This window comes from Grammomys surdaster, unplaced genomic scaffold, assembly GCF_004785775.1.
Source record: "Grammomys surdaster isolate TR1022 unplaced genomic scaffold, NIH_TR_1.0 125581, whole genome shotgun sequence".
NCBI lineage: Eukaryota > Metazoa > Chordata > Mammalia > Rodentia > Muridae > Grammomys > Grammomys surdaster.
In genome coordinates, this window is record NW_021620427.1 from 97,348 (window position 1) to 117,985 (window position 20,638).

Genomic DNA, 20,638 nt, shown 5'->3' on the forward strand with positions numbered 1-20,638 from the left:
AGAGAGAGAGAGAGAGAGAGAGAGAGAGAGAGAGAGAGAGAGAGAGAAAGAGAAACACCAGCCTGGGGCCAGCCCCAGCTTGGTGGGAGGTGAAGCAGCTTCTTCTTTCTTCTCTTTGTCAGTTCTTCTTGAGACAGTCAAGGGGGATTGGAGATGGAAGAGCATTGGGGGTGGGGTAAGACTTGGTTTTATGAGATTCAGGGTAAGGCCTTGGGCCTTATGAGATATTTAGGGTTGCTCTATAATCAAAGTTTACTTATTTGTACTAGAAAACTTCACTTACTATGCTACTGTAGCTGGCCTGCCCACTGGTATCCTCTGTCCAGAAACTTCCATTTCTAACACTTAACACCTCAGCCCAAAAACAGCAGAGGATTAGGCAATGTGGCCTTTGTTCTATCTCAGCAGGAACTGCTGGGCCCTGATTTATGCCTGCTAATCTGAGGTCACAGGAAGAAAAAACACTTAGAAAAGTTATTAAAGAGTTTATTACTAAGTGTAAAATGTTTTCTATGAAAGCTATCTAAGAGGAAAAGTGGAAAGGTCCTAAGTGGGGAAAAGAAAAAATTGTAACCAAGGAAAAATTCTAAGTGAAAAAGTTCTAAGGAGGGGAAAAGGAAAGGAAAGAATAAATGACGCCTAATGAATGTCCCTTTGTCTTTGTTTTCAGTACTTATACATCATTTAGAGTACATGATCACATCTTACAAAGTTCATCACAAGTTCACACCAAAATTCAAATCATAAATTGAAACAGAAGTTTACAACAGATAATGTTTACATGCATATCCATTAGGAGTAATTATCTGACTAAACATTCATCATCTGTCTAGCGCCACAGGTTCACTGAAGTTTTAAAACTGTAACTAAGAAATTAGTGAAGTTTTGTATAGATAAACCCAGGCAATATTTTCTCTTCTGTCCTAGTACCTATAACAAATCATGAGTTTCCTTTTAGTGATCTTTGGTTAATTGTTTTATAACTTCTTGGAATGTACTCTGAGCAGGAGAAGGTCTTGTTACTATCTAAGGGCAATTAACTGATGACACTCAGGAGACTGGCAGAGTTCTGATTGCAATTTTGACTATCAGAAAGGGATCTAATAGGAGTCCCACTATAAAAGAGTTTAATAGTCATTGATATAATTTTAGGAATTCTTATAGAATCATCTTTAAGACTTAAGAAGTCATCTATTTGTCTATATGGCATCACTACAAGACATTACATCTTCATGGATCTGCAAGGATCTGCTCCAAAGGGGTTTGCTTTTCCTTGATGATTGTTACATGTCAATAATAATAATGATAATAATAATAATAATAATAATAGCAAAAGCATTTTAATAGCAGGAATAATTCCTAAAATTAGTCACGCACAGCCTTGCTGGATGAGAGCTCACTTGTCACAGATTATATAATAATCCAAGGAAAGCATTTCAGGATGATCACCTGCTACTTATTAGCTTGGTCCATTATGGCCCCTGACACACACCTATTTGTAACACCAAATCTCTAGACTTGTAAACATCTCTGGCTGCATTATCAGAAGTGCTTCCAGAAGTCTACCTGACATTTTGTCACATCTTATATATTCCCTAATCTGATTCTTCTTTAGGAAAACCCACAACACTCACAGAAACTATGGCAAAGGCAGACATATGGCTCATTAGGACCTACTGGGATTTGGAATTTCCTCATCCTGTCTTACCAAATTTTGAGTTTGTTGGTGGACTCCACTGCAGACCTGCCAAGCCCCTGCCTAAGGTAAATATATTCCTGGTTTTTTGCTTCTGTTTGCCTTGCTTTTGCAACATGAGTGATATAGTTTATTCCTTCAGAATCTTTGTGTCAAACTCAGAGAGTCACAGGAATTTAGGTAAAGGCAACAGACCAAAGTAAGGCCTAAATCTGTTCCATCAAAATGTCTGCATTTCCTTAATGGATCTAGTTGATATTTGGGGACAGGGACAGTTAGACTACTTGTCAACACAGGAAGTATCAGTGATTCAAGCAGACCATACAAGAGGTGACAGGTCCACCCCACAGGTAACGACAAAGGGAGTATACTGGGAAACAGTGTGCACAAGCTCCCCCGGGAGCAACAACTGTTCTACTTTCAAGTTTCACTATGAGCAAATAACACAACTGTGTAAATGTTACAGTAAAGGAAGGCCAAGTTTCCTGGCAGTATAAGAGGTGTCAAGATATTTGGCAAGATAAGGCACATAGTTTTGCTCATTTAATAAAGCTCAGTATCTCCATGGTCTCTAAAACCTGCTCTTAGGTAATGTGTATAAATGAATTTTATATACACCCTGAAGGTACAGAGGAATATGGTGCAATTTTAAATAACATAATACTTCATGATGCAAGAGAAGTGAAACTTGCTGGGCAGTGGTGGTGCATGCCTTTAGTCCCAGCACTTTGGAGGCAGAGGCAGGTGGATTTCTGAGTTCGAGGCCAGCCTGGTCTCCAGAGCAAGTAACAGGACAGCCACAGCTACACAGAGAAACCCTGTCTTGAAAAATTAAGGAGAGAGAGAGAGAAAGAGGGGGGGGGGACTTTTTTCTCCTCTAGTGAGAAAAGTCTTTGGAAATCCCTCATAGTTGGGCATTGACAGCAACATCATGTGATGTTACACAAAAGATGACATGTCTCTTTCTAATCCAGTTGGGATGTGTATAGTTACAGAAAACTCGAAAATCAGAGGAAGATTCCCAAATTCTGTGCAGGCCAGCAGTGTTTACAGGAGACCCCATCTTTACAGTAAGGGAGTGGCAATGCCAACAGGAGAAGGGGGTGCAGACTGAGGGCATGAAGGGTGTACTGAGGCTGACTTCAGTAGGAGAGAGCTGGCCCAACAAGCCCAGTGCAGCTGAAAGGCAAACAGAAGGAATGGTGTGAGAGGAAAGACTATGCATGGTAATTAGGAATAATGGGGAGTGGATTGCAGTTTCTGAAACAAGTTTTTACCCTAGTCAATAACTGTTGATTTTTTTTGTCCTTTGTGGTGGGAATCGTTGTTCCTCTAAATGAACTGCTTCATATTATTACGTATTCAAACACTTCGGTGCTGTTCAAACAATATATATTTGACACACTATATCGACCATGCACAAAAAATGCACACTTTAAAATTGAATGTGTATCTAAGAACAGCTAAAAGAGAAATATGCTGTGTTCCCACACTAAAGAACTGATAACTATTTAATTGATGAAATGTACTGTTTGCTTTGATTTGATCATCCTTCATGAAAATGAAAACAAATTTCATGAACTTATTAGGTGTGTGAGAGAATGACATTCTTTAAAAAAAAAGTTAGAATTAGATTCAAGGCCCATGAAATCCTGTCCTTAGCATGCATGAAGAGGAAATGAATGAAGGGTTTCAATGAGAGAGTAATACAAGGATGATCAGAACATCACTCTTCCTCAAAAGAGACAGGTGGCTTGCATTAGAATGGCCCCCTTATGCTCATATTGAATGCTGGTTTCCCAGTTGGTGAAGTACTTAAGAAAGATTAGGAGGTGTGTCTTTGTTGGAGAAAATGTGTCACTGGAGATGGACTTTGATATTTCTAAAGCCTAAGCCATGCCTGATCTCCTTCTGTCTCTCTGCAACATATGGATTAGGTTCAGCTCCGGGCTTTTATTCCAGTGACATGCCTTCCTGCCTGCCATGGTGCGATCCAACAATAAGTTATTAGATTAAACCCCTAAAACTGTAAGCAAACCTCCAAATAAATGCTTTCTTTTATAGGTTATCTTAATTATCCTATTTCCAGCTAGCTTTAGAACAGTAACTTCAAAGAGGGTCCAACCTAGATATCACTAGAAATTTAATAAATAAATATATATGTTTATGTATAATATATGTATAACTACATATAACTGTATGTGTTTATATATGTACATATGTATATGTTTTTATATATGTATACATGTTCATTCATGTACATGTACATATATTTACATATTGCCCAAATACATGTGTGTAAATACACATACACACATACATATGTGTGTGATGTGTTTTGCACAAATACACAGAAATATTTAAACTTTTAAAACCTGGGATATAATGATGCATGGTCTGACATTAATAAAAGTACACTAAATTAACTGAGCTAGCAAACAAGAAAATAAGAATACCTTATGTAAACTACATATACTGGTTCAAATTATAGAAAGAGAAAACAGATGATTGGTAGCCAAAGGAAAAAGGAGGCAGAAGGAGAACTTTGGATTTAATTTCTAAAAGTCCTTACTTAAAGCATAAAATGACTCAGGGCAATTTGTATGACTAGGAGAACTGTAACCTGTGTACAATGGTTTACACGTGTACATCTTACATGTGAATGTGAACAGTTTTAAAGGACCTGATATTCTGATCATTTCTGAGATTCGTCAGTTTCTTCCCATGAATGTTGGTGTCTGTTTTTATACAGATTGTTTGGTGCTTCTCCTCTTAGTGATGGTCTGATATTTCACTAACAGGAAATAGAAGACTTTGTCCAGTCATCTGGAGAACACGGTGTTGTGGTGTTTACACTGGGATCCATGATAGGCAACCTAACAGAAGAAAGGGCCAATGTGATTGCAGCAGGCCTTGCCCAGATTCCACAGAAGGTGAGTTACAGTGTCTCAGTGATGATTCCTCACTGAGGTGGTCATATGCTCTTCTAGATCTGCTTACAGATGCCTCCTATGTGAAATTGAAGTTGTCCTGATGACACCAATGCACATTTCCCATACATATGTATGCACACACACACACACACAAACAAACATATAAACTCACTAATTTCTACATAAATAAAAACGGACTTTTCTTTATTTTAAAACGGACTTTCTGATATTGTCATTTCCTTGTTATTCTTTCATATTATCTTATTATGATTATTGTTATCATTATTATTACTAAAGATATCTGTTATGTTTCTAAGGAAAAGCAGAGAGAGAAAGGATATGAATTTGGATGAAACAGGAGGAGAGCAGGATCTAGAGAGGAATTTGGGGAGGGCAAATCATAATAACAACATATTGCACTAAAAACCTCTTCTCAAAGAGGCCAAATAGAAGAGAGAAAATATGTAAGTTTCACAAATGGGGTTGTATCATGCAGAAGTATGATGAATATTTGCATCCTTGCTGTAGTAATTCCTTATGATCCTCATCAGTCATCCTCATGCCTGGCTCCAACACAGTGGGATTTTATCTCCATTGTTTCTTAACCTCTTCTGAATTCTACCATGGTAACTTGACATTTGACCAAGGGAATAAGAGGCTAGCTTCATCTTAACAGGTTCTGTGGAGATTTGAAGGCAAGAAGCCAGAAACCTTGGGTTCCAACACTCGCCTGTACAAATGGATCCCCCAGAATGACCTTCTAGGTAAGCATCAGGACACAACTGAGACATGAGGAATGGCCAGTCAGGAACGTAAATTTCAGCACTAATGCATTTATGACAAGTGAAATAGAGTCCTGGTAAAAATGGGTAAAGTATCAATATGGCTATTCTACTAACATTCAAGATGTGGAGAAGCCATTTTGATTTCTTTTCTGGTTACTTTTCATATCTACTTAAATCACTTCTACATGTTTCTTCCTACCTCCCATTTCTATAACTTTACATCTACCCTTTCCCATACTGTACAGTAGTTTTGAAAGCCAATAAAATGGCATTCTTCCATAATTGACTCTTCATTTACTACCTTCACACCAAACCTCCACACAGAGTGTAGTACCAGATGTGACAAAATTTGCTCAGTCTGATTTCTGTACCATGAGCACACAAACCCTACTGCTTAGGCCAACCCATCAGGGGTTTCTTCACTGTTTCTTCAGAAGATATTGCCTGAACCACAGCCTGAGCTTGCACCCCATGTTTTCTCCATTTGGGGGAACATTGCCTTTTCTGTCCAATGAAAAAATAATCCTTCTACTTCCACTCTCCTCCTCCTCAATATGGACTTCACTTGAAGCTCAACAGACTTGCCTTAAATCACACAGAAGCAGTACAGTCACTTGGTTATCACAACACTATCCAGAGCACATTGTACCAACTCTTGCCTTTAGCCTCTGCTTCTTGTTTTCTCTCTCAGAATTATGGTTACTAATACTTTAACTTCATTCCCACTCCTCCTAGGTCATCCAAAAACCAGAGCTTTTGTAACTCATGGTGGCACCAATGGCATCTATGAGGCGATCTACCACGGGATTCCTGTAGTTGGCATTCCTTTGTTTGCAGACCAATATGACAATATTGTTCACTTGAAGACCAAAGGAGCAGCTATTAGACTAGACTTTCTCACAATGTCCAGTACAGATTTGGTCACTGCACTGAAGACAGTCACTAATGACCCTTCGTGAGTACTGTGCTTTTGTGAAATTACTACTAGTCAAGATGAGTTCTCTTGCTGGACAGTGGCGGCATCTGCCTTTATCCCAGCACTCAAGAGGCAGAGGCAGGCAGATTTCTGAGTTCGATGTCAGCCTGGTCTACAGAGTGAGTTCCAGGACAGCCAGGGCTACACAGAGAAAACCTGTCTCAGAAAAACAAACAAACAAACAAACAAAAAGATAGGTTCTCTCAAAGGTAATACTAGCTTTCCTCTGATCTTGAGTCTGATAGTGAAAAAAACAATAAGACTAAATATAAAACTTACTTAACCTTTGTGGAAAGAGCTTTAAATGTAAACTAAGACTGCAAACTACCCTCATGACTTATTGCATGAGAAATTAGATTAGTATAATTTGATACTGGGAATTTTCTTCTTTTGCTAAATCAAAAGACATAATTTCCACAAACAGGATCAAATCAAGAAACAGGATAATGAAGCTAAAACATATATAAAACATTTCAATTCAGTGACTCACAATTTCTAAAACTCTTCCTCTTTTTTAAAATAATCCTCTCTTATTGCCCAAAGTAAAATAATTATCCATATAAATGCATGTATAGAAATATTATATGTAATTACCAAATATAAATACTTAAAATTTTCAACTTTTTCAACGTTTATAATGTCATTTTGTCAATGCTGAAATCTTCCATTCTATAGTCCTCTTAATTATAATAAGATATGTAACTTGAAATTCAGTCACTCACTTTCTATGCAGAATGATCTTGCTGTCCAGTGGCAAGATGCATAGCTGATCTCTCAATCCCCACTGTCTTCTTCCCAGACATCAGTTACCAGTGGTCTACCCATACTTACATAAAAATCAGCTCTGCTAGTTTCCACACAGTCTTGAGAAAGTGTAGTGTTTCCCTTTAGGGCATACTTTATGTGATTTAGTATAAACCTTGGGAGGTTGTAAAGAAAGGATTTCATTCGTTATAATGGTTGAGAAAATATTCACAGTGCTTTCATACCACATTTCCCTCATCCGTCTTCCAACAATGGGCATCTCGGTCAATTCCTCTACTTACCTGTCCGATTAGAGCTTCATAAACTATGGACATGAAGATATTTTTTAATCTGTTTACTCTTTACTTAAATAGATAACTAATAGTCTGAAAGCTAAACACTGGGGTAATTCTTTTTACAATATGATCACCAAATCCATGCTCTTTTTGTGGTGGCCATCTTAAATTTCATTAAAGCATTTGCTTATGTGAGTAATACTTCAACCCCTTGATCCATTGATCAGCCTGAAATCCTGATATCAATCTGGTTGTACATTCTTAACTCAGAGAACTCAGGCCCACAAATTTTCCTCTGACCTCCACACATACTACAGGGTTTATGCCACTCCCCCAGAACCACACACAGACACAATTTGAATAAACAGGACAAAAAGGAGGTGATGAATTCCATTTCCTATCCTCCCTTTTCATTATTGTGATTGTGTCTCTTTGAGTAATATATGGTGAATTCAGACCCCTGAGGAGTCTAGGCAAATTGTCAAATAGCTGCATTTGAAGCTCATGTCTTGTGTCATGTTTGGAAAATATATCCATTTCTCTTCAGTTACCATTTTTTAAGCATTGATGATGTTTTATTGAGATGTCAAAGAAGTTTGACACTGTTTCTTTTCAAGGGCATCAATGCAATCATCTTGAAATGACATTGAACCACTGCACTTGCTGGGTTTGGAATGACTTACAAACATTTCCTATTCTGGAAAGAGTTATTACCATACGATATCTCATTTCCTATTTGGAAGTAAAAAATTCTCAGAAAATGTCAACCTACATACAAACTTTCAAACATACTCCAATCAAATCCATACTCACCTAGCACTCTACTACTGAAATTATGTAGTATCATGATGCTTTCCCTGAAGCATTCATGAGCTTTATGCACTACAAAATTAATAGGTTTTTATTGTTGATATTTTTAGCTACAAGGAGAATGCCATGCGGTTATCAAGAATCCACCACGATCAGCCAGTGAAGCCCCTGGACAGAGCAGTCTTCTGGATTGAATATGTCATGCGCCACAAAGGAGCCAAGCATCTTCGTGTGGCAGCTCATGACCTCAACTGGGTCCAATACCACTCTCTGGATGTGCTTGGGTTCCTGCTGGCCTGTGTGGCATCTGTGCTGTTTGTCCTCACAAAGTCTTGCCTCTTTTGTTGTCAGAAGTTTACTAAAGCTGGAAGGAAGAAGAAAGGGGAGTAGCTGAACTGAGGAAGACAAACACAGGGACCTCCTCAGTGCATCACAGAAAGGGTGGCAATGAGGGCTGGGTCCTTCATCCTGTGTCAAGATAAGTTTTCAAAAACTACTTATCAAGTCATGACATTGCTTTTTCTCCCAGAGAATTAATAGTTCTTTTGGAATTAGTTTTTCAGCCAAAGATAAAATTGAAAGGGAAAAAAACTAAAATTAACACCAAAATTAAATTCAAATCAACATGAATGCATGCAGAATTTTTACAAATTCATTTCTGCAGCATAAAAGTTAAACCAAAGAATGTTATGGCTTAAGAGTTGGCTCCATAGTCTCATCATTGGTCAGTCAAGACTTCCTCCATGATTTTGGATGCCAGGAACTCATATGAAATCCATATCTAGCAGCATCTGAAACTGCAATATAAGAAAACCAAGAGATGTGAGACAGAACCAGGAGAATTATCTGAAGCTCTCAGGTCAACCAGCCTGGTTTTCAGCAAACAACAGCCTGCATCATAGAATGTAGAAAGAGAAACTTAACACTGGAGCTTATGTTTTGACATCCGAACGTGTGTGCCATGGTATATCTGTGCCCTACTCACAAATTTATAAGCATAAGCATATAAATATACACATATACGTAGAATTTAAACACACACACTCACACCAAATATGACTCACATGTAATTCACAGGTTGTTTGTGGATACACTATCTATAAGAAGCCTACAATGATTTCTGTATGGTTTTACAAATATTGATCAAGCTTCAGCTTTATTTGTTGCAGACTTTACAGGATGAACATCTAGGTAACATGTTCAGGATTGGGGCTGTGTGAAACCTCGAACCCTACATTTGTCTTTGGATACCAGTACAGTTGCAGACTCTCATGTGGTACACTAATGTAGGAAGCCGCGGCGGGTGCTGGCAAAATCTGCCATTGCAACATGGCACTGACATCCAGGATTCTTCCTAGTAAACAAGTAAATTGTGCATGTGCCATGGTAAAAGCCCGCCAAAGTTAATGCCCATCCCATGGAGTTTTGGCGCGCAATGAGTAAGCAGCCAATCAGAGGTGAATACACCGTTCTAAGGGTATATAAGCAGTGCTTTCCCGGGCCTGGGCATCTTCTTCCACCATTTTGTTTTTTGGGAATAAACGTGTTCCTACAGAAGGATCCTGATGTGTGTGCGTGTGCGTTCTTGCTGGCGAGATGATTACTCGCTTGTCCCACAGTTGGTGCCGAGAAACCCGGGAGAATCCACCATCGCCGGCGCTGTTTAAGAAGACCCTCCACTCGTGGAGCAGATCCAGAACCGTAGGATAAGGTAAATCTCTGATAGATATGTTTGGACTTGATTTATTTTGTCTCCCTCCCCAGGCAGTGCTCATCCAACTCCTTCTGGTTTTGAAGGATGAGAGAAGCTGCTCAACTGTAGCAGCGGCCCAGGGAGTGGTAGACGGATTGCAGGCCAGCATGTCAGAAACAGAGGGAAAGAAGCGCTTAAGAGTTCAGAAAAAAAAGCGAGCTCAGAAAGAAAAAGAAAAAAAAGACATGTCAAAGAAATTAGGCCCCCCCACGGACCCTCGATCCAAGGGGGTGAAAGGTCAGGGAAAGGACACCCTGGGTGAGAAAAGTAGAAAAGGTGAAAAAGCCCTAGAAAAGAAACCTCTTTATCTGGTAAAGGAACCGGGGTTTTTACGGTTTGATAGCTCTGAGTCAGAGGAGCTAAGTCTTTCTGAAGAAGATTTAGGTGAACAGACAGCCCGCTATGAGGAGGAAAGATACCATCCAGATAAACGGCCGCCACCGCGAGATCGAGTGCTGGCACTAGTGATGGTTATTTGGAGGCTGTGTTTGCAAGAAGCGTGTTTCGGGGGATACAGTCTAGGTGAATGAGGTGCCTAGTGCCGATTTTGCCTAGGAGGTGACAACAAAATATAGGTCAGGAAAATTCTAAACAAACATTGCCTGCAGTCTAAAAGCTGCTTCAGGTGGAAAGAGCAGGGTTAAAAAGAATTAGAAAACTAGAAAGCAGGGTATTGAAGTGTTACAATAGCTGCCTGCTACATCTCCAATGAACAAGATGAAAAGTTACATCTTGAATATGAGAGAGAGAGAAAGGGTTTTAAAAATACAGGTGTCCTCTCTCTGAGCTGTGTCAGCAAAAAGAATGAAAAAGCCATTTCAGAGTTCATCTATAAACAGAGAATTCGGGAGACGTCCTGAAATTCTCTGTAGCTCTTAGATGTCCTTCTTTGTTGTCTGTCCTTGGCCAATGTCCACGTGTTTGTGTTTGCTTTTTGTTTCATTGTCTAAATGTTCTGTGTTTGTTGCATGTTCAAAAGGAAAGATCGTTAAAACTGCTTGATACAACCTTTGGGCTAGTTTAACTTTGTTTCAAAGACAGTCTTAATTTACACAGCAGAAGCTGATCAGCTACCCTACACCTGTAGCTAAGAGTTAAGCTGAGCTAAAAAAGTCTTTTCATATATTGATTGTTGGCATAAGCTGCTTTTAAAAGAGATCAACAGCATTTTGGGTTTTATAAGGAAGCTAAGAGTTGTTTTGTCTTAGAAAAATCACTGTGACAAGGTGCTTTTCTCTTGAAATTACAGCTAGAAAAAACAACAAATTTTGTTTGATCTAAAAATAAGATATGTAGCCACTTCATTGTTGTTTCTGATTGGTTTTAAAAGTATAAAAATGTTCTACATGTCTTGGTTATAGACTATTGGCTTAAATCATTGGGTGTGATTAGAAATTTACAACTTTGGTAACGAAAAGTGGCGTAAAACTAACTCAGGGTTAGAGTCATTCAGAAACCAAGTGTATAAAAAAATAAGATTTTAAACCAATATCTCTTCAATGAGATAGTAAAAGCTACTTCATGCATTTATATGTAAAAATTAACAGCAAAACTTTGTAACATGGGGTAGTCTACTTGGTGTTGATTTTAGAGAAAATAGATTGTTTAAATTGGTTTTGCTTTTACTTCTCAAAATTAATGGTTATACTCTAATGTTACAAAAGAAATTTAAAAATTTAGTTAAACTGCCAGTATTCCATTGGCTACAGTTGGCAGTTCTAATCTTGAATTTAGGATTTTTTGATTAGCCCATGTTATGGAAGGGGGGACAGCAGGTAGAGTTAAATAAAAATATTTAAAACAGGTTGTGATACAGTGCTGGCCTGCTAGAGATTAAGAACATTTACATTTAAATTAAGACATGCAGACTGGGATCTTAACATGCTTGTAAGAGAAGGTCAGTGTGAAGTTAATCAGGTTAAACTGCCTACACAACTCTCAGACCATACAAGCAAAGACAGACTTAGATACACTAGTCTTTGCAATGAAATTGCACCCTCATACAATCAAGATCTGGCCATAGCTTACACAGAGCCATAGGGATGGGGGGTGTTTTAAATATGAAAATTTAGATAGTTTTTAAAGTGACTGTCCCAGAAACAGAGGCTTGAGCAACAGTCAGGTGACCAAGGTTACCTGACAAACTTGTCCTTGGTACAAAAAGGATAATCCTTGGGCCATAAAAAAGCTTGCCCCAAAGAATGATTAATGGCCTTAAAAAATTTGTTGTTGCTTTAATACAAAAGGTTAAAGCGTTTGAATCTCTCAGTGTATATTATTCACTGTATATTTTATTGGCTGATCTCTCTAAAGGAGTTTTTCTGCAAGCCTTTGCTCTAGTACAATGAGCTTTAAGATTTTAGAGTACTTGATGCTCCAAAAAGACTCAAAGGCAGTATCTTTTCAATATCTGATAATTCAATTGTGACATAGAAAATTCCAATAAGAGTAGATAATTGGGGCTAGAGAGATGGTTCCACCGTTAAAGGCTAGACTCACAACTAAAAATATTAGAGTTCAATTCCCAACAACCACATGGTGGCTCACAACCATTTGTAGTGAGATTTAGTGCCATCTTCTGGCTTGCAGGTGTACATACAAAAAATGGTTTACTTTTAATGATTCTCAAAAGTTGTTAACAACAGATATTAATTGGCTAAAACCTCATCTTCAGCTTACCATAGAAAAACGTAAACCTCTGTTAGATATTCTCAAGGGAGATGCAAGTCCTAATTCCCCTTGACAATTAACTGATGAGGGATAGATAAACACTTTTTACCCTCAATATTTTAAATCTGGATAGTCAGGGCCATTCCGCTGCTGACCGTCACTGTTTAGAGCCTGACAGGACAAAAGAGATGGTCAAATAAAAAGACATCTTGACCGGACAATGAAAAGGTCCAGATTCTATTTTTAATAAAAGCCAGGGGAGCGGTTTGTGTCTTTCCACAGAAAGAAGACAATCCATTTTGGCTACCAGAGCGACTGACGCGGCGACTCGTGACATCTGAAGATGACCCCCCAAAAGACTCATATGCAGATCCTTATTTGGATCCTCCAGCTTTGGGTTCCTAGTATTTTTGTTTATTTTATCAAATTCCACCTTTAAGAGTTGTACCAATGAAACTTGCTAGATGTCCCAGTGTTAAAATTCTGAAAGATTCACTCGAGCTATGGTTGCCAGAGTCCCGCGATGGGTTCCCGTCCCCGTGGAGACTCCTTCCACTTTGTCATTATTTAGGCAAAAAAGAGATTTTGGTATAACTACAGCCATAGTGACGGCGATACCAGTGTCATTGCCGCCACTGCCGCTGGGATTGCTATGTCAACTTCTGTTCAGATGGACACTACCCTCAACCAATTGTCAGCCACGGTGGCAGAGGCTGTTAACCTTCTAACCTCCGCCAGCGCCCAACTAAAAGGCGGGCTAATGATCCTTAATCAACGCCTTGATTTAGTGAGAGAGAGATTGGATATCCTCTTTCAATTAGCCCAATTGGAATGTGAGAGAAAACTGGGTGCACTTTACATCACCACTGTACAGTATAAAAACTTTACTCGAGTAGCTAATCTGTCCAGAAAATTGTTTCAATATCTTGCAGAAAATTGGTCAGAAAACTTCGATGAGACACTCAGAAAATTGAAAACAGCTGTGGTGAACATCAACTCGACGCTCATGGATCTGTCCCCGACTGAGGGACTGTCCCCCTGGATTTCTCCAGCCTTCTTTTTCTTTTCTTCTTTTTCTTTTTTTTAAGTGGGTGGGAGTAGGCCTGTTTGGTATGCCCTATGTTGCGGATTAGTGTTCATTTTTTGGTTGGCTTGCAAACTCAGAGCTCAACAAAATCTTGACAAGGCTATTATTGGCCAGGCGCTTGTGACCAAAGAACTAGGGGCTTCCCCTGCAGTGTGGTTATCACTGCTTCGAAAATAAGTAGTCTCCCCCTCACTAGTGGTGGTGCTAAATGTTGGGCCATCAGCCGTTGCATCCCAAAAGATTTGCCCATTACACTGGGTCGGTGAGGAGTCTTGGCCTGGCTGGTCCTTGTCTGTGTAGCTGTGGTACCTGAATTTTGAGACAAACAGCCCTTGCACCCCTAGGAGATGACTCCATTGCACAGGGATGGGTGTTTGCATCTCTTTCTGTTTCCCTTAGCCCTTGCACTCAGAGGACTTGCTTCCATTGCACCTGATAGGGTAAGGGAGACTGTCTTAAACTATTAGTCCTTGATCGCTTATTCCCCCAAGATGGAATTTGCTTGATCGGGCTTGAGTTTGAGTCATGACTGGTACCACGCTAGACAGGCCAAGAACAGCCAGATAGACAGCTCCATCTTTTTGTCTCCAGGCCAGCTGCCATTGGCCCCAACGACGGGAATAGGCTGATCCCATATGCCAGAGGTACACCACGAGTGGTGAGTTTACCCAATGACAGGCATTACGAGTGGCCACAACCTGGGGCGCACATTCTGAGAATGCCAGGTGTGGGTGCGCGACCCTCGTAGCCTAGACAGAGAGCTCACCATTCTTTGGTGCTGGCTGTGGAAAAACGTCAGCTAGCCTAAGACACGGGACATTGACCAGTGCCTGTTTAACAAAACAAAAGGAAATAGCCAGTAGACAGATTCCTCAGCCGCTGTACCCAAAGGCTTCTGGTAAAGACAGCCTATAAAGCCTCAAACATTTCTATACGCAGTCCCTGCCCACTAAGGTGTTCGTTCCACGGATAGAAGGTCTGGTAACTCAATAACGGAGCGGACGGATAAGCCTCGGCCACCTAAGACAGGGCAGCCCCGGGTGGGGAGGCTGACCCAGCGACGGGTAAGAGTTTGAGCACTGCCCTCCAAAGAGACTCAGACCCGCCGTGGGACCCCCAAATATGGGAGTTACGAAACCTTCCCAGGGATCTCATCTACCACCCTCTACAATAAAACAAAAAAGGGGCAGATGTAGGAAGCCGCGGCGGGTGCTGGCAAAATCTGCCACTGCAACATGGCGCTGACATCCGGGATTCTTCCTAGTAAACAAGTAAATTGTGCATGTGCCATGGTAAAAGCCCGCCAAAGTTAAAGCCCATCCCACAGAGTTTTGGCGCGCAACGAGTAAGCAGCCAATCAGAGGTGAATACACCGCTCTAAGGGTATATAAGCAGTGCTTTCCCGGGCCTGGGCGTCTTCTTCCACCATTTTGTTTTTGGGAATAAACGTGTTCCTACGGAAGGATCCTGATGTGTGTGCGTGTGCGTTCTTGCTGGCGAGACGATTACACGCGCGTCCCACACACTAAGCCTCAGAATGACCTCTTCTTTAAAGGGCCTACCAAGACTGGACTTGGAGAGGGGATATGACTCAGCAGTTGCTAGCTAGCTCCTCTGCTAGAGAATCCATATTCCATTCTCATCACCCATATGACATCATCACCATGATGACTCAGGGCCAGCAGTAACTCAAGAGTTACTATGGGATCTTACAGCATCTTTTGGCCTCTCTTAGCACTGCATTCATTTCATACAGAGACACATACAATGAAAGTCCACATACACATACAATAAAATTAAGAATTAAAGACAAATTTGGTTTCATGAAATGAATTCTATTTCCATTCAACCCTTTACAAAGAATAGTGAGATTCCCTCATTTTCATAATTAGCCTTAGGAAACAGATGTAGGATTTCAATTTATATTTTGATAACACCGAATAAAGACTCAAGTCATTCTCGCACAATTTGCAGGATGTGTGTATGTGTGTGATGTGTGTCCCCTTTTACAAAACAGAATGTACTTTACCTATCCTCTTTATACTAATGCTGAGACTTTAATATTTTTATTAGAAATGAATGTTTTGAAATTATAATCATAGCTGGCAAGATGGCTGAGTATTAAGGTTGCTTGTTCTTCCAGAATGAGAACTGGGATAAAATTCCATCATTAGTGCATTAAATGAAGCATGATTAGAAATGATTACACAATAAGTTCTGGGGTGGGGCAGGGAAAGACAGGTGGAGCAATAATTTAGGCTTTAGGTAGCCTAAGAGAAGTGGCAAAGTTCAGGTTCAGTGATATGTCCTTTCTCAAATGAATAAGATAGAGTGTGAGAAAGCAGATAAGACACTGAGCAATATCTCTTTTCTGCACTCAGATGTATTACTACACACACAAACACAACACTCTCTCAAAGTCACACATGTAACATACACATGCATAACATACATGGACCCACATTCACAGACTGGGAGAGGTGATAATCATTAATCCATAATCTATAATTATCAAATAAAATGTAATTATGTAATAATTACATCTATAATATACATAGTAAGTCAATAATTATTATAGTTTTATACAAAATCTATGTGTATTTAATATATATTATAAGGGTTCAAGCAGATTTAATAAACAACAAAAACAAAAATAACAACACCTTTAGAAATCAAGGAGAAATTACAGTCTAAGAAAAGAGACAACAGGAAAAAGCTTGCTTCAGGGCTCATGGATGGAGACTTCCTTTGAATAGGTTTCTTGCATGTACTTCTTAAAAGCTGTAGGGTTCTTCCAGAGCTCTGCAGCTTGTGTTCAAAGGTCTATCGATGTTGGGTTCTCCTAGCAGACTCTGGATAGAGAGCAGGATGGTCGTGACATCACATAGTGCAGACTACTAATACTTGAAGATGTCCAGGCAGATGTTGCCCTGAGTGTCCGTGTTGGGGTGATAGTAGGGTGTGAAGAACTTCACTGTGGGTGCGTTGTATGAGTTGCCACTGGGCAACTCTAGTGAGAGTTTATTCTACCTCAGTTTACATATATGGTGCTGGCTGCTCCGTGGATGGTCCCTACCCATTTGAACAGGTTGACTGATTCAGGGAAGGCAGGAATTCCTTTATCACCAGACATCATGAGGGTCATAAGCTCCTGCTGTAGCCTCTTTCCCAAAGGTCCCCGGGAGGTGCCCCTGCAGGGCTCAGCACCTTTTCTAAAGGTGGCAACACTGGCAGTAGCTGGTTCATGGTTTTGTGAGGCAATCCCAGAGGTGCTGGCACAGAGTCAGGAGTATGGAAACAAAAAAGCAAAACTGCAATAACTATTATATTATAGAATATACATAAAACGTAACTAGAAGAACTATTGTGGGCCTTCTTGGAGCCTGTGGAGGTCTGCTGAGAACAGGATGTATAAAGGAAAATATGTCTGGAAGGCTGTGGTGCAAGGCCACTTTTGCTGGCTACAAGCGAGGTCTCCAGAACCAAAGAGAGCACACAGCTCTTCTTTCAATTGAAGGCGTTTATGCCCGAGATGAAACTGAGTTCTACTTAGGCAAGAGATGTGCTTATGTGTACAAAGCATAAAAACAATACAGTGACTCCTGGAGGCAAACCAAACAAAACCAGAGTGATCTGGGGGAAGATAACTCGGTCCCTCGGAAACAGTGGTATGGGTCATGTCAAATTCCGAAGCAACCTTCCTGCAAAGGCCATTGAACACAGAATTCCTGTGATGCTTTACCCATCCTGGATTTAAACTAAAGGAGAATAAATAAATAAAAGTAGATTTGTAAAAAAAAAAAAAAACAACAAAATAAAAACTATTATGAAAATCACCATAGAGAAGCTATTAAAAGAACATTCCACCGGCCCTAGTCACATAGGTTTATATGTCAGTGTCCAGGGCTCCTAGGTTACTGTGCCTTCCAGTTCCTGAGAAGCTGAAGAACTGGCTCAGGCACTGAAGAATTGAGGCCTCCTTGTATTTCTCTATATTTCTTAGAAGTCAATGAAGCATGTAAGCTGAACGGAATACATTTGTCTATGGACATTACTCTTATGCATCCTGTATAGCTTGCAAATGTCATTGTGTCCTGACAACTACTATTGTAATGAACCTAGACATCAATGTTATATTCTCTTTCTGATAAAGGTATAAAAATCCTGATTGCTCCAATAAATTTGTTACAGTCAATGTCCTCCTGAGACCCCTCCACTAGGATCTGGTTAAGATTTATGTCTTATCAGCCATATCAGGTAACCATGGCCTGGTAAGAGCAGCACAGGTACTTACTGAGTCTGGGATTGCTTGGTGTTAAGGCAGAGATTCAACCCAGACTGATCCAAATCAGGGTTCAGACTGTGAACCCTAAAACACAGAGTAACTCCAAAATGGAAATCAAACACAGTTCATCTGGACTACAACTAGTCCAATTAGGACACCAGAAAGTCAACACCTGAGTTCGTACTCATCAAAAGTATGACCTAATATCTATAACAAGAAACTGCACAAACATCATAACACCAGATGTCTGGAGAACAGGACAAAAATTATAAACACTAACAACCAAAGTACCTTCACCAAAAGACAGCAAGCCTATCATAATATGACATGAGGAGACAGTTAAATCACACGGAGGGGTTTCCAAATAGCAATTTTGAATATGTCTAAGAATCTTAATAGTGATATGGTACCTCAATGAAAGACTGAATCTCAGAGATAAGCATAAGCAACAGTTAATGTATGGTAGGAGAAATGGATTTCTCAGTCAAGAAAAGTATGAAATAAAAAAAATCAGACAAATTTCAGGAAATCTGGGATACTATGAAAAGACCAAACATATGAATAAATATAATAAATGAAACTAAGGTCAAAGGTGCAAAAATATTTTTAACAAAGTCACAGGAGAAAATTTCCCTACTACAAAGAAAGATGTGTACCATGGTACAAGATACATACAAAACGCCGGGCAGTGGTGGCACATGCCTTTAATCCCAGCACTTGGGGGGCAGAGGCAGGCGGATTTCTGAGTTTGAGGCCAGCCTGGTCTACAGAGTGAGTTCCAGGACAGCCAAGGCTATACAGAGAAACCCTGTCTCGAAAAAAAAAAAAAAAGATACATACAAAACATTTAATAGACTGAATCAGAAAATAAACTTTATATGACAAATAATACATAAAACATTAAAAAAGAGAGAGGTCAAAGAAAGTATATGAAAAGTAGCAATAGAAAAGGACAAAGTTATACACAAAGGCAGACCCATTGGAATAACACTTGGCATTTTTAATACAGACTCTGAAATTCAGAAAGGCCTGAAAGTATGTTCTATAAACTCTGAAAAATCACTTCTTCCAGTCTTGACTACTATACCTAGCAAAACTGTCAACCACAATCAATGGGTAAAGAAAAACATTTAATGATTAAAAAAAAAAATTAAACAACTTCTGTCCACAAATCCAGCTCTACAGAAAATCCTAGGAAACAACTTTAGCAAGAATAAATATTTAACTACATCCAAGCAGACACAAGGCACAAATAAACCCAGAACAATTCATCAAAAAAGGAAGAAAAAACACAGTGACAAAATAAGAACAATTTGTAAAAGTAACTTTTAATCATCTGATGTATTTGTCACCTCAGAGTCTTACTGCTAAATAGCTCACCTTGAATGTGTCCTCACTTATGTTGATATTGTCTGTGGTCTTGCTGAAAAGTCCGTTTATTATGTTTTGGGTGTTTCTTATATCTTGTCTCCATAATTCTTATTATGAAGGGATGTTGGATTTTTGTCAAAGGCCTTTTCTGCACTTGAGTAGATCATGTGCTTTTGGCTTTCAGTCTCTTTATTTAGTGGAATACATCTATTGATTTCCATATGTTGAAGTTTCATGAATCTTTGGGATGAAGCCTATTTGAGCATATTGGATAATTTTATTGATCTGTTCTCGTAATCTGTTTGCTACTTTTAAAGAAATTTTGCATCTGTGTTCATAAGGGAAATTGTTGTGTAGATCTCCCCACCACTCACTGGATATGGTGGTCTGGAGAGGTGGCCCATCTCTCAGTAGCAGCAGTACTTAGATGAGGAGGACCTTTGCCTCACCCAGGTAGCACAATGGGCTTGTCCTGGTGGCTGGTATATTGAAAGAGCAGGCCCTGACAGTGTGAGTATGGGAGAGCTGACCCCAGAGGTGATCTTCTGCTGCCACTGTCCTCCATTTCCCTAGCCACTTACGGCAGTCAGGAAGCCTGCCACAGAGTCATGAGCTTAGAACAGCTATCCTTGCCCCTCATCCTGCAGCGCTCAGGAGAACTGGACCTGCTCCTCACCTAGACAAGCATAGTAGAGCTGATGAGTCACAGATGACTCATGTGGTCTGGATTTGTGATGGGAGGGACACAGATGAGTCAGCCTTCAGGATGAGAGGGTAGGAGAGCTGGCCCTGCCAGTCATGTGCTGTGAGGTGATATGGGTGTGGGACTAATGGCTTTTTCACCCCTCACCACCTGTGGAAGTTGGGAGAGCAGACCCTGGGTTCATGAGAGTGGAAGAGCTGGCCTGGCCCCTTGTCTGGGTAGCACAGTAGAGCTGGCCTTGGTGGAGAGGGGGACGAGGTGAGCCAGCATGGAGGGCTTGAGCATGGGAGAGCTGGCCCCAACACCTAAGAGCAAACTCAGAGACTTTATATCATATAATCAATTGTAGTCCCATTTGCAATGCTTGTATGGATCAGGAATCTGATATATTTATTTTGAGCCCACTTCAGGACATTTATTCCATATATAATATATTAATAAATGTAGATAGCATTATTAATTTCAATAGCTATAACATCTGAATTCTCACAATTTTCATATTTTACTGTGTTTTTAATGCAACAGTTAA

General features: G+C 39.9%; 1 protein-coding gene and 2 pseudogenes across 1 annotated transcript in view; 2 read left to right on the top strand and 1 right to left on the bottom strand.

Annotated features, from left to right (window-relative positions):
* The window catches only part of LOC114638382 (UDP-glucuronosyltransferase 2B31-like), a 14,762-nt gene extending 5,892 nt beyond the window's left edge, over positions 1-8,870 (top strand). The window contains exons 3-7 of the mRNA XM_028786810.1: positions 1,616-1,764; positions 4,498-4,629; positions 5,306-5,393; positions 6,150-6,369; positions 8,351-8,870. Coding sequence (XP_028642643.1) covers positions 1,616-1,764; positions 4,498-4,629; positions 5,306-5,393; positions 6,150-6,369; positions 8,351-8,630 — 869 coding nt within the window. The 3' untranslated portion in view covers positions 8,631-8,870. The remainder of the gene's footprint in view (positions 1-1,615; positions 1,765-4,497; positions 4,630-5,305; positions 5,394-6,149; positions 6,370-8,350) is intronic.
* A 7,602-nt stretch (positions 8,871-16,472) lies between these two features.
* Positions 16,473-17,030, bottom strand: LOC114638362 (annotated as a pseudogene).
* Positions 17,031-17,173: 143 nt separating this feature from the next.
* LOC114638383 lies at positions 17,174-17,507 on the top strand (annotated as a pseudogene).
* Positions 17,508-20,638: the final 3,131 nt, after the last annotated feature.